Source organism: Quercus robur, chromosome 1 (assembly GCF_932294415.1).
Source record: "Quercus robur chromosome 1, dhQueRobu3.1, whole genome shotgun sequence".
Taxonomy (NCBI): Eukaryota; Viridiplantae; Streptophyta; class Magnoliopsida; order Fagales; family Fagaceae; genus Quercus; species Quercus robur.
The window spans coordinates 32,265,106-32,279,413 of NC_065534.1; the positions used below are offsets into that span (position 1 = coordinate 32,265,106).

At 34.3% G+C, this 14,308-nt stretch overlaps 2 protein-coding genes across 2 annotated transcripts; one reads left to right on the forward strand and one right to left on the reverse strand.

The window, feature by feature from the left end:
• Positions 1 to 880: 880 nt before the first annotated feature.
• Positions 881 to 2,581, reverse strand: LOC126730957 (uncharacterized). The gene has a single exon (XM_050435011.1). The coding sequence runs from the start codon at positions 1,950 to 1,952 to the stop codon at positions 1,005 to 1,007; it is 948 nt and encodes a 315-aa protein (XP_050290968.1). The 5' UTR covers positions 1,953 to 2,581; the 3' UTR covers positions 881 to 1,004.
• An 8,582-nt stretch (positions 2,582 to 11,163) lies between these two features.
• On the forward strand, positions 11,164 to 12,842 carry LOC126714041 (WUSCHEL-related homeobox 2). The gene is made up of 2 exons (XM_050414031.1): positions 11,164 to 11,479; positions 12,170 to 12,842. Exons 1-2 carry the CDS (start codon positions 11,164 to 11,166, stop codon positions 12,592 to 12,594), a joined length of 741 nt encoding a protein of 246 aa, XP_050269988.1. The 3' UTR covers positions 12,595 to 12,842.
• The last annotated feature ends 1,466 nt before the right edge of the window (positions 12,843 to 14,308 follow it).

The following is a 14,308-nucleotide window of genomic DNA, read 5'->3' on the forward strand; positions in this document are numbered from 1 at the left end:
AACCCTAATTTATTCCTATATGGCTATATCTATGTACACCCATATTAATGGGTTCTTTTTGTAGTAAGTCCAAGATGCAGTACTTAATTTTTCATTATTATTTCACTTCCCCTCTTTACATCTTTTATTTATTATTACTATTATTATTATTATTATTATTATTTTGCATTATCATTGGGAAGTAGTAAAAACAAATAAATAAATATTCTATTAATTGAATGTTGTACGGCACCTTAAAAAAATAATTAATTGCAATAAAAAAATTCAACCTTAACCAATGCAATTCAACACTCGTTAACTAGACTCTTCTTTTTTATTTTTTAAGAGTCTAATTAACAAGTATTTCGATTCATTTGTTAAAGTTAAGTTTTTATTGTAATTGATTAGCTTTTCGGAATTCACACAATATTTACTTAAAAAGGTATTTATTTATTTACTTTTGTTACTTCTTAATACATTTAGACCCTTTAAATTCCTCCTTAACAGGTGCACAAATGTGCCCATAAGCAAAAGACAGTCTGCTAAGAATTTTAGCAGTAGTCTTCCCTAAATTCTAACCCTGAGAGAGCAATGCCCATTTGGCAACAAGAATTTGCAATAACATCCTCCACATTCCAGTTACCACATGAATGAAATCATGTATAATAATTTTTCTTTAGGAAGTATGATAATTTAAAAATGGTATAAGACATCTGGGGACAAATGAAGAATGGACAAAAACAGGTTACCCTACTAGCCAACTAACCAACATATCAAGTATAAACATCATGTTGCAAGCATTGTCAGTTTGCCTTTGAAGTTTGAATTCTCAAAGTACCTGGCACAAAACTGTACCAGCAAATTAATCACCATGGCTATCTTTCCCAAACACGCAGTGACATATCACAAATAAGAACCAACAAGCTTATAAAAATAACCACCTTTTAGATTAATACACAAGTGATCATCTTAGAAAAATTAATTAACATATGAAAAGAATTAACAAAGAGAAATTTCATGGAAATCTAATGCACCATGGGTGCCTTGTCAAATGGTCTGAATGTCGTAGGTGAAGAAGCCAGTGGAAGTACCTGAGAGGAGCTTGCAGGATATTGATATTGTGGTAGATTGTGATGAAGCTCTCTCTCTTTGTTGTTACCAGAAATAATTTTGGGAAAAGACCCATCTTTTTCTTCTGTTACCACTGTTGAACTAGAAGGAGCTTTAACCCCAGAATCTTGAACAGTCTCACAATTCTGAACTGCCTTTTTCTCTGCTTCTTCCTTCAATCTTCTATACAGTTTCTCCTCTGCATCCCTCAAAAACTTGAACCTTGGAGGTGGAGAAGATCTCAACCTGTTCAATTCTACCTCCGCTGATGATTCAAAGAGAGGGTTGAATCCATGGTGGTTATAGGAATCAAAAGGGTTCAAAGTTGGAGACTTTAATCGTGGAGAAGCCAAAGGGGTAAGGAATGGGGTTTCAATAGCCACCACAAGATCACTCAAGCTCCTAGTTCTTGACCCTTTTCTGCTTCTGTCACCTCTAGATTTCCCATCATCAGACTCCAAATCCTCTCTAGTTTCCTCTTTGATTGTGAAGAGAAATCTTGGTGGGCCTGCAAGATTGTGCAGCCTCATGAGCTCTGATTCCACACCTTCTTCTTCATAGGTCATCAGAAGCACGTCCTTGCTAGTGCCAAGCTCTAGGTCTGGTTCAAGACTATTATTAGCATCTGGGTCTCTCATACTTTCTTGTTGAGTATTGTTGGTGTGCGTAGAAGAGGGTCTCTTCCAACAAATAAATTGAAATAGTTCCTTTGCATAATTGCTGTAATCATCTTCAATAATCTCTGTGCTGTTGATTCTCCTCTTCCTCCACCATAGCAAATAGTAAAGCTCCGCAACAAAAGCTAGTAGGAGGCACCCAAAGACCAGACCCAATCCAATTGCTAAACTACTGAAAGATCCCATCTTTGCCTAGTATTTCACATTCCCCAAAACAACTGATTTTGGACTCAAAATTGCTCAATCTCACAGTTTTTGCTAAAAATAGAGACCACCAACTAAAGAAACAGTACAGATATTGAAAGAAAAAAAAAAAAAGGTTTGTGAATTTAGAAGTCAAACGCCCACTGCACAAACTATGAAGAGAATTCACAAAGAACCTAAAGCATCACATTGTTTTAAGGAAACTATTAAATAATATGCTAAACCCTGCTACAAGAATCACACAATTATTCATAAGTACCCTCCTTGTCAGAAAGCCAAGTAGTACCCTACCCTTTTACCGAAATTCACAGGCTAAGTTCATATATTGTTGCCTGAAGTACACGCTAGAAAATAAAACAAGGTACTGTGGAAATTCTAGGCAGAAGAAACCTTACCTTTTAAGCCCAATAAACCACTCAGAACCACAAAATTTGTGACCACCAATGAAAAACAAAACCTTTAGCTTATAAATTGATTTAAATATTATCAAAATCCGAAAGCTTAAAGGAATACTAGTACTAATATGATTCGGATTACGGGGATGAGTGGGAAAACCTTTTGTACTATATGGTAAATTGTGTGGACTGGTTGGAGAGCAGCTCACATGGGTTTGCAAAAGCGTGTGCTCTATTTAATCATAACGCAAATTAAGTGGAAAAACAATAAGACAAAGGAAAAAAGTGAAAAAAATTAAAATTAATAATGGGTATTGATTGCATCACCCATGCGAGCATCCACGCAATCTAATCTGATTTGAGGACAGTGCCAAAGAACACACATCACCCATAAACATATAGCTGTGTTGGGAGTATAAATATTTTTGTTGTTGTTAATTTCTCTTTTCAAAAGTGAGAGGAGGAAAAAAGAAAGCAATAAAAAAAAAAAAAAAACAATAAAAACAAAGTGGGGTTGGGAGAGTCAAATGAGCTAAACTTTATTTATGATATAAAAAAGCAAAATTGGGATTGGACATGATCATCAAACGCATGGAAGGTGTTTTTCTTTTTTGACCCACAATGACTCATGTTACACACAACTATATTTTCATAATATTCACTCTGTTAAACACGTTATTACATAAAAATAAAAAGTCATACCCAATATGGAAGGTTTTATTTTTATTTTATTTTAAAATTATCACATTTTGTTAAAAATTAATAATAATAATAATTTTATAAATGTTCTGTTTACATATCAACACTCAACATCCTTCTCAAAAAAAAAAAAAAAAAAAAAAAACTCAACATATAAAAGAATAAACAAATAAATAGATACATTCTCAAACAACTTAAGTGCCAATAAACTTGTTTTCGGCATGTCATAAAATTATTTATATTTCTCACATAAACTCTAGTGCTAATGAAGGGATTTTACTGCAAATTGGAGTAAAGTTACAAACTTGGTTGTAGTCAATAGTTATTACTTCCATTAAAAATTTTAAAATTTTAACCGTTAGATAACACGTTCTTTATGATATTAAATGCATGTCAAATTTTTTGTTAATCGGATGTTATTTACTAATCGATTTATAAACTTATTTTTTATTCATAATTTTAGACTGCAAAAACTTGATATTTAAACATTTGGTTGATGACATATGTCTTTAATCTTTTTGAAAATTTGCAAGTACGAAAGATATAAGAAAAAAATGTAATTCAATAATAGATTTTTCAAAATTTGTATTTAATAAAAAGATATTGAGTGAAGTTATATTCATTGGCTATAACAAAATTTGTTGTTAAACTTTGTACTTAAAAACTTTGCCAAGATTCATTTAAAAAAAAGTAAATTTTTCCTATAATTTATTTGTTTTTTTCAATTTCAAATATAGCCTATTTTTAAATCATACCATGAGCGATATCTCTCAACTTTTCATTTCATATTCTTTTTAAATCATTATTTATCTCGTATTCAAAATCAAAAGGGTATTTGAAAACCACTAGGACTTAGTCCAAGTTGTAATTAAAATAGTGCTTCGTTGCTCAAGGCCTGCGTTTTGATGGGTTTATTATACCGGGCCGCAAAAAACATAGATGTGAAATCATATACGCATGGTCCATTTGGCTCCCAAAGCAGGTGCAGTGGGCCCATGTAATTGATGTTCATTGAACAAGTCCAATCGGAGTTGGTTATGATTTGCCCAATCATATCATTTCAATCCTACCAAATTTGCATTGATTATGCAATACGGCATAGGTCTAAAGTCAAAAATTGTATCCCCATTAGTACCTTCTTATTATAAACCCAATTGTACGGTAGCAATGGTGTATAATTTGAATGCACCTAGGTCGGTCTCTGTGGAGGAATGGCTCCTACCTAGCTAGAGCAGTTTTCTTGGGTGGGCCACTTCAAAATGTTCCAATATGACCGTTGGGTAACTTTGAAAATAGCATAAACATTCCTGTTGGAAAAGTTCAAGAGCCACTTCTGATGAAAGCTGCTCTGCATTTTCAAAAGAGATTGCCTTTTGTGATTAGCCAATTAGTAATAAAAGGTTGTTGAAAAGATAATTACCACACGAGAGAGAGAGAGAGAGAGAGATTGTTGACAAGATAAGATCCATAGCGGCTTTTAAGGGATGTTTGAAAGAAAAAGAAGCTAGGTCAAATTGTCCAGAATGGCAAAAAACTTGGTTTTGGACACTGATCCTGGTTAAGATAATCAAATTATATGAAAACATATATAAAATTTACCTTTGAGAACAGCATGGGCGGGCAAAAGATTGACACTTTATGTGCAATAATCAAGTATAAAAGCCAATTATGTGTTCACCTGGAAGGATGATAGGTAAAATTAAGTTGTTTTATGAAACTTATCTTAGTTATCTAGCCATGTACAACTCTTGTAAAGCACTAATTTTTCTAAGTACAACAGTATACTTCTATTGAGCTTATTTTTTAAACCAAATTAAGAAACATAATTATATAATTGCCAACAAAAATTTAGTTCTTTTCACAAACTTTATGTTAAGAAATTCAAGGATCTAAAAATTCATTTAAGTGGATTTATTTGATCGAAAGTCATTATTAATGGAAATTACTTATTTATTAAGTAAAGTTGGAGTAAAATCAACATCCAATTTCTAAACAAGCACTAAGTAGATGTTCTAGGGATCATATGGCTAATAAAAGGCTTTTTTTTTTTTTTTTTTTAATTGAAATTTTGGGCTTTTGGGCTAAGGGCTTTGGACAAAGTCATGCCAAGCATGTGTTAGCCCAAAACCAGATAGATGCTGAGGTCTCAACTTTATAGCATATCTTGCTTGCAAGTTTGTAAATTATAACCAATAAAACTGAAGGAAAACTTTAGTGACACACCTAAATTTACACCCAAATCCACAACAAGTTTATGTGACAACTTGTGATTAGTGCTCCAAAGTTACTCTTCCACCAAGTAGCAATGGTGGTCCCATTTATAAGTGTTATAATCCAATTATATATGTAACACTCAAGTTCGTTGTAAAATTAAATGTGGATTTATGTGTTTATAATTGGGTTCAAAACTAAAACCTTATGTTCTTTTCTTTATTTGTTAACAATAAAAATTGAAGACCTGTACCTGTTTTCAAAGGTTAAGGCTCTGAGTTAAACCATTATGGATGTGGGAGAATATTATATAGGAAATTTCTTCTATCACTTGGCATAAAAATATAATTTTTTATAGTAAAAAAAATATTAAAAAAAAGAAAAAAGCATAGGCCCATATTTGTATACTTAGGTGTCAGCGTATCGTTTTCCTAGTATAAAGCATAGGAAAAGATATCTTCAGTTGACGGCTTGAGAAAAGTTCGGCACAAGTCCAATGTTAACAAAATCTTCCATTAGAGAAGTTTGGTGCAAGTCCAATGTATACAAAATCTCCATTTAGTCCAATGGCTAAGAGAGTTCATTCCCATCACTCAAGCTTTATGTTGAAACTCACAATCGCGGCCGATATAGTCGCAAAGTTATGTGGCAGGCAGCTCAGATATCAAATTTGCCATCTGTATACATTGAATGAAATTTTGTTAGGTAAAATTATCGATTTTTCACATTAAATTATACTTTATTTTACACTAGGCTCCTTAAAGTATCAAAACATACTATCAATCTCCCAAATTAAAATTTTAATAACACTTACTTCCTGCTGTCGATCTTAATGTTAAGTCTAACAAATTAAAAATGTAGTATTAAAAGATCAATTTACCCCTTTACTGTTTGTTATAGAGAGAGAAGTAAGTTGGTATTTTAATGCTACATCAAGTTAGATTTAACATCAAAATAGACAGTATGGAAATATTGAAATTGAATTATAACTTTTGAGTTAATTGTGTATTTCTTATAATTTATGAGACGAAATGTATAATTGAGAATTGTTAAGGGTGAAAAAAAAAATTTCTGTATTATTTGGTATTACTATCAAAAATACTTGTTCGGCCTAAATCTCCCTATACTTCCGTCCAAACAGTCCATGCTAAGGGACATTGACGTATTCGGACTAACATAACACTGAAGAGTGAAGATAGAGAAATATATTCATACACAAGTAGAGATCAGTACAAAGGTCCACCAATCTGCCTCGAATTTGGTGCTATAAACAAAGGAGCAGAATATGGGGAGGGTGGTTTTGTGGTTCACGAGGCGGCGCTGAAAGGTGGCGGCACCTGAATAATCCGCAACAAAACACACATAAAATATATGCATGTATATAACTACTACCATAATAGTAGTAGTACTTTAGCATCATAGTCAGCGCAAACCCTTTATCACGCATGTATAGCACCTCACCTATCGTAGACTCTCTTGCTCCCTATTTTGATTGCCTGCATTTATGGCGAGTCTTCATGGTGTTTCTCCCATTTTGTTAACCCACGCCACGCTTCATCTGACTCTCTGAGCACTCATGCATGATCCACCTTCATGTACGATGTATTATGGGTTAGTCTCCTTCAACTACATGCTATTGCCCTTTATATGTTTAGTTTGACACATTCTTCCTTTTTCTTACTTTGGAAAGTAATGCTTCGATTTGATTAGACTTAAGTTTGAGGTAGATTGGTATCTTTCTGATACATGCAATAAATTAAAGAAAAAAGTGAGTACTGGATATTAAATCCCAATAGATTCTTGCCAAAGTTCATTAATTTTGAACTTCCCAAATCTCCATGAAACAGAATTTAATTAAAGTCAGTCTATTGCTCACTCTACGCTCATCGCTTTTTAGTGGACCAACTATCTCATAAATATAAGTTGGACAATTTTTAATTCACATATGTTATGATATAATCTATTATATTGGTATATAATAAATGATAAAACTTATTTACAAAATTCCTTAGTATATTAAGTTCTTCAATTAAATTTAAATATCTACTTGTATTGACCAACAAAACATAAACAATAGTATCATATTTAAGAATGATCGAATTCAATATAACTATATGTTTACATTTAATTGGAAAAACTAAGGTATTGCACTAAAATTACTATCAATAAATTCAATCCTATGATGAAAGTGATGTTAAAAATAGACTAAGTGAAGTTGCAATTGCTTCACTTACAAAAGGTCATGTCAAATTGTAAAAAAGGAAAAAGATAATTATGTTCTTTAACCTTACTTATCCTATAAAGGATGGCGAAGGCCAAATTTAATGTGAATAAAAGAGATGTTTACTTGTGGGGTTATTTATTCACTCATTTTGTACTTTTGGTTATACTGTCATGGTCTATATATAATGCATAAATAACTAATAAATTTAGCCACCCTTTTATTTCCCTTTTTCTAATTCCTCTTGATTTGTGGGATAACTCTATGTACTGAGAAATAGCTTCCTTTGATTAGGGATGTCCATGGGTCAATTTTGGACTCAATTAACGCTCTTCTAGAATTACGTTTAACGTCCTTTTATGACTTTTTTGATCGGCACCTTGGGTCGGTAGCTAGGCTTCGAGACATTACTACCACGACTACTATCAGCCTGAGTAAAAAGAAGGAAAAGAAGGTACTAAAACTAGGAGTTCATTAGTCATATATACATAGTGAAGGGGGTCAACCTCTTTCATGACCCATGGCCCCAATGTGTCACTTCAAGGTTTTCAGACCCGGACCGTTCATTGAACCGTTAAAGGGAGAGGTTCAAGGTTTTTGAGGTCGAACCGAGTGACTCACTTGGTTGGCATTAATTTCTAGAACACATTAAATAAAGTTGGCTTTTTGATAGGGAAACTGGAGAGTTTGCTGTAGTTGAGAAATTTTTTTTTGATGGATGACTAGATCCAATCCAATCATGTTAAGTGGAAGGAGAGACCTGTCGTTGACCATTAATTTGGTGAAAATCGGATTGCCATAGGTTCGAATTCCCTTTGGTCAAATAAGTTGAAGTCATGGTAATACGGTGGAGTAGATATCTTGTCAGATCTATTTGAGATTTCACAAGATATATTAGAGAACTCACCAAATCGGTTGAGATCACCACCAAATCTGGTGGAGATTTTGCTGGATCTACAAAGTTAAGCTACTAGAGATGAAGGCATTAGACGAGTTGGATTCATCCGGTTCTCAAATAGGAAACCCACCACTCAAACGAAAATAGTCTATTTGTGTCATCACTGACCTATCATCGACCAGAATAACACTCAAATTGGGCTATTTTTGGATCGAGTGACTTCTAGTTAGCCGGTTTTGTCAAGTTTGGGCATGGTTTGGACAACCCTACCTTTGATCACACTATCATACATTTTGGATAAATTTATTTTCATTTTTAAATAGAATGGACAATTCCTTCAAATGTCAATTTTTTTAGTACAATTTTTTTTTTGAATAAACAAATTAAATTGATGAAATAAGTTCCTCCAAGAACAAACTTAAGAGCATTAGCATTAGGTGTGCTAAATACTAAATTTTTAGCATTTAGCACATCAAATACTAAAAACCCACCATCATCGAATGTTCCGAATGCCAAATAAATTTGGCATTTGCTATAGTACAATTCTACTATTGGCATTGTACAAACACAAAAATGCTATTTTTTTTCTCTTTTTTATTCACTTTTCTCTCTCATCTCACCAGTTTCTCCTATGGCTTCTCTCTCTTCCTCTCTCCGTTTCTCTCATTCTCACTCTCAGCCACCCAACCACTGGCCTCTCCCTAGGAATGGAGACAGGACTTGAAGTTAGGAGGGGCAGTTTTATTGTTAGCTATATGCAGTGGTTTTGGCTTTCAGCTCTATTACTTAGTTGACAAAGGTTTTTTTTTTATTATTATTATTTTTATGTGTGTGTAGAGTGTGACTTTTGTTAGTAAGGACAAAATTATTTTGTTTAAAGTTTTTTAAAAGGCTAAGTTGTTTGTTTTTGGTAAAATTAGTTGATTAGTCTCAATTTTTAATTTTTAATTTTAAAATTTTTTTTTTTAGCTTTGCTATTGCCTATTGGTAATTTTTGTTGTTGGGATAATATTTTGGGCTTGTATATTGTTTTTGTAGATTTTAGATCTATAAAGTTTTTTTTATGGACTTTAAAAAAGGAGGAAAATACTAGATCTACAAATTTTTGTTGTGATTAGTAGTTATTAGTAAGTAAAAAAATGATGTAAGTTGTGGACCCAGATGCAAACCAGTAAAAATTTGCAACCTCAATAGTATGTAAAAAAGTTTGTAGCTATAGCATTTCTCTTATAATGATCAATAAGGGAGACAAAATGTAATTTTATTGACCGAAATTGCTAAAATTAGTACCTAAATATATAGTTTTATAATTATATTTAAAAAAAAAATTAGGGGGGCCATTGCCCCCCGATCCATGAATGGCTCCGTCCATGCCTCTCCCCATCTCCTGATCTCTAAACTTTAGATTTTACTCTCTCTCTCTCTCTCTCTCTCTCTCTCTCTCTCTCTCAACCAGTTGTGGTGGTTTGGGTTTTTCAGATTTTGAGTTTTTTCCCCAAAATTTGGGTTCTTTTTATCTTCAGATTTGGGTGATGGTTTTTATTTTTTATTTTTTTTTATTTGAGTTTTTTTAGTTATGTTTTGCAATGGGTTTTTGATTTGATTTGGACTTTTCGAAGGCTTGTGATGGTGGGTTGCGATTTTGGGGGTGGTGGTGGTGGATTTCCAGAGGTAGTGGGTTGTGGATTTATGGTGGTGGAGGGTTGTGGGGTGAGGCTACTGTTGTGGAGAGAGAGAGAGAGAGAGAGAGAGAGAGAGAGAGAGAGATAGATATAGAGAGAGATAGAGAGATAAATAAAAAAAAAAGAATAAATGTAAAAAATAAGAGATGTGATGTAGAATGAATTGTAAAATAATATATATGTTAAATTTAATAAATAAAAACCTTTTAATGTATCAAATGTTAAAATTTGTAGAAGAGTGCTCTAATAATAAAGTAGCACAAAATATTCATACGTGGAACTCTGACTATGCTTTCTTGAAAATACATTGACACTAACAAAACAAAAAGAAGACCAATCGACTTACCTTTTCTTTTGAGTTGCTATAATGCAATTTATTGAGATGGGATTTTGGACCATGATGATCAGATGGTGAATTTTAGTAGGCACTGAACCACACCATAAAAGAGGCACAAAACACACACCCAAGGTAAAGGCCACCACCCCCACAAAGTCACCTCAGCCTAGACGTTTCAACTTCATCCATCTCTGCACCTATCTGTTACCACTTCAATTCCCAAAGCCTAGCCCTTACCTACACCTTACAAACCCAACCGGCTGTCTTTTTACCCTTAATGACACTTATACCCTTCCTTTCCTTCAATGGCGTAACCTACATTACATTACATTACAGTCAGAGTCTCTCTCTCTCTGTCATTCCCGAGATATCAACATTAAAAAGGAACAAATCACCATCATAGAACACAGCGCAAAAAAGATATGGGCTTTTCGGTCTTTTTACCCAAACATAAATATTCACTCACTCTACGTTCCCTAACAAAGACGACGAAACCCAAGCCTTTCCCTCTCACAGACTCAGCCGCTACCCGTCATGTTTTCAGAGATGTTCAGCACCAAAAACAATACGCATGTTAATCTCTCTCTCTCTCTGTTTGACCCTCTGTCTCCCTCTATAAAATAGACAGATAGTACAAACACCATGCAAAAAGTAAGCCAAACCACACATAAACTCACTCTATATATCTGAAAGTCTCTCTTCTGTGAACCCTAAATACACTGGAATATTCAGAGAATTCAAGAACAAAACATGGAGGGTGATAATAATGTGGACATGGGTGGTGCAAGTGGAGCTCCAGTGAGTTCAAGGTGGAATCCAACAAAGGAGCAGATAAGCATGTTGGAGAGCTTGTATAGGCAAGGGATAAGGACCCCAAGTGCTGAGCAAATACAACAGATCACAAGCAGGTTAAGGGTTTATGGTCACATTGAGGGAAAGAATGTTTTTTACTGGTTTCAGAATCACAAGGCAAGGCAGAGGCAGAAACAGAAGCAAGAAAGCATGGCTTATATCAATCGCTATTTTCATACCACTCCGCCACTCTTCCCTCCTCCTTGCCCAAATGGTCTGTCACTTATCCTCATTCTGAATTTTGTAACACTATAATCTGAAAATGCTTATTGTATCTCTTTTTAATTTCTTTTTTCTTTTTGTTGGTGTGTGTGTTTTTGTAGTTGGTGTTTGTGTTTTATTTATTTATTGTATTCATGCTTTTTGTTCCAAGCTGTCTCTTCATGCATACGGGCTCGATATGTGTGTTCAACACTGATTAGTCTATTTCTCGTTTTTGTAATGCAGGCTTTCTTACTTCCTATGAAATGATTTTTTCTTTTCTTCATATCTCCTTTTCATTATCAATTATATATTATGGACAAACAATTGTTTTGACTATGGAGGTCTTGATGATTCATTCCTTTTTTTTCCTTCAAATTAGTACAAACTTGGATAACTTTTACATAGGCTTGTCTTCTGTCTTAGTGCAGCTTTCATGACTACATTTAGCACTACCAATTTGTTTCTTCATGTTCCTTCTTTGGTTTCTGAATATCATTGCTAGCTCTGGCCTGTCCCTTTCCAACTATTTTGCTTCATAGTATTCCGATTTTCCTATTATCAGTCTAATCTTTTTAACACTCCCTTCTGTTTCATTCTTATCAACTACTAGTTCATCTCACTCCCCCTCTTAACATGCATATTCCTTTTTACTCCTATTAATGGTTACATGAATTTTTGAAATGGGGGTTTTCTTTTTCAGTTCTCGGCGGCCCATATTACCTGCCACATAACGATGTAGGGTTCTATCCACAATACCAACATTCCAAGGTGCTTTTACCAAGTGGTATCAGGGGGAGACCAAGGACAGAAAAATTGGAGAAGCCAAGAGCCTTGGATGGCGCAGCATATAACTCAGCCCACCAGGGATATGGTATGGCTACGCATATAGGAAACATTACCTGGGATATCACCAACAATTACAGCCACTATGGTCAAGAAACATTGCCTCTTTTTCCTTTGCATCCAACAGGAATTTTACAAGGAAAAACAGGAAAGTCATCCATTGGTTCATCTGCTGAGAACTCCACTACTACTACTCCTAGCTCTTCTGAGATTGAAGAAGGTTCTGGGAACCAACCCTTCTTTGATTTTTTCTCTGGACAAGGTTCCTGTGAAAGTGACTGAATAAATGTTGTTTTCTGAATTATAGCACTAACATGTAGCCAAGGTAATAATTGGGATTTGATGAAGTAGGTTATGTTGCTGGGGTGTGAATGTAGGTCTCCTTGGTATTTGGTGAAAGAAATGGCTGTAGTCAGGGTCACTTCTGATGTATATGTTTTCATGGTCGGATGGCCCTGTTTTGTTTTTTTAACTTCTTTCTCTACTCGATCGTTGCATTATGGAAGAAGCTTATTTTTTTAGTCAAATTTTATCCGTTTGGCTTGGTCTTTTCACTTTTGAACACAATGAGCCAATCTTGCTTTGCATGACTTTTATGTCCTACATGCACTGTGACAGTACTGGTTTCATGCATAAATATTTGATGAATGATGCCATCTGTACCCAAAAAAGATTCTTCCTTCTTTCTTGAATAGGATTCACGGAGTGATTTAAACCTTAGCTGATTTGAAAAATCAAGATTAAACTCAGTACTACCACTCTTAACTGTGTTTGAAAGTAATAAGTTATTCCATGCTATTTGTTAAATAGTAGCATTGATACACCATGTTGAATATGCTAGTATGGGTACGGAAGCAAAAACATAAAGTATAGAACACAGTAATACACGAAAGTTACGTGATTCAACTTAATGGCTTACATCTACGGAGAAAATCCTAAAGAGCTACATCAATAATATATTAGAGTGTAATACAAATCCTGTATTACAATGAATCATAACATGTGTATATATAATAGACTAAACCCTAAACTAATAGACTTCTAGTACAAGTAGGAGACTTGGCTTGCATACAAAGTAGAATTAGGCTTGGGCCTATACTAATGGGCTAATATATCTCTAACACCCCCTCTCAAACTCAAGATGGAAGCTTGATAAAATCTTGAGATTTGATAAGGTTGAGAAGATCCCTTAAATGAAGTTTGGTTCAATAGTCTTGCAGTGTTGATGCGACTTCTAATGGTGGCTTGACTATACCAGAGAGTTTTAACGGCAGCAGTAGGAAGCCAAAGAAGATGAACGCAGCGAAAAAACGCTAAGGAAGACAAAGATTGCTTTTAAATATACCGCAAGGACAGAAAACCATGGCCATAGGAAAGTGGCTCTGATACCATGTTAAATATTATATATATACAAGTCTCCTACTTGTATTAGAAGTCTATTAATCTAGAGTTTAGTCTATTATATATACACATGTTATGATTCATTGTAATACAGGATTTGTACTACACTCTAATATATTGTTGATGTAGCCCTTTAGGGTTTCCTCCGTGAATGTAAGTCGTTAGGCTGAATCACGTAACTCTCGTGTGTTGCTGTGTTCTATACTATGCTTTCGCTTCCGCATCCATACTAGCATATTCAACATGGTGTATCAATGTTAATATTTAACATGGTATCAGAGCCACCTTCCTATGGCCATGGTTTTCTATCCTTGCGGTATATTTAAGAGCAATCTTTGTCTTCCTCGATGTTTTTTTGTTGCGTTCATCTTCTTTGGCTTCCTACTGTTGCCGTCAAAACTCTCCGGTATAGTCAAGCCACTGTTAGAAGTCGCATCAACACTGCAAGACCATTGCCTTCTTCAAACTATCGTCACAGAGCCAAACTTCATTCAAGGGATCTTCTCAAGCTTATCAAATCTCAAGATTTCATCCAGCTTCCATCTTGAGTTTAAGAGGGGGTGTTAGAGATATATTAGCTCATTAGCATAGGTCC

Excerpts from the sequence above, each read along its gene's own strand:
- LOC126730957 (XM_050435011.1), bottom strand. The coding sequence starts at position 1,952 with ATGGGATCTTTCAGTAGTTTAGCAATTGGATTGGGTCTGGTCTTTGGG.
- LOC126714041 (XM_050414031.1), top strand. The coding sequence starts at position 11,164 with ATGGAGGGTGATAATAATGTGGACATGGGTGGTGCAAGTGGAGCTCCA. Across the intron at positions 11,480-12,169 it reads CCCTCCTCCTTGCCCAAATG|TTCTCGGCGGCCCATATTAC; the intron begins GTCTGTCACTTA and ends TTTCTTTTTCAG.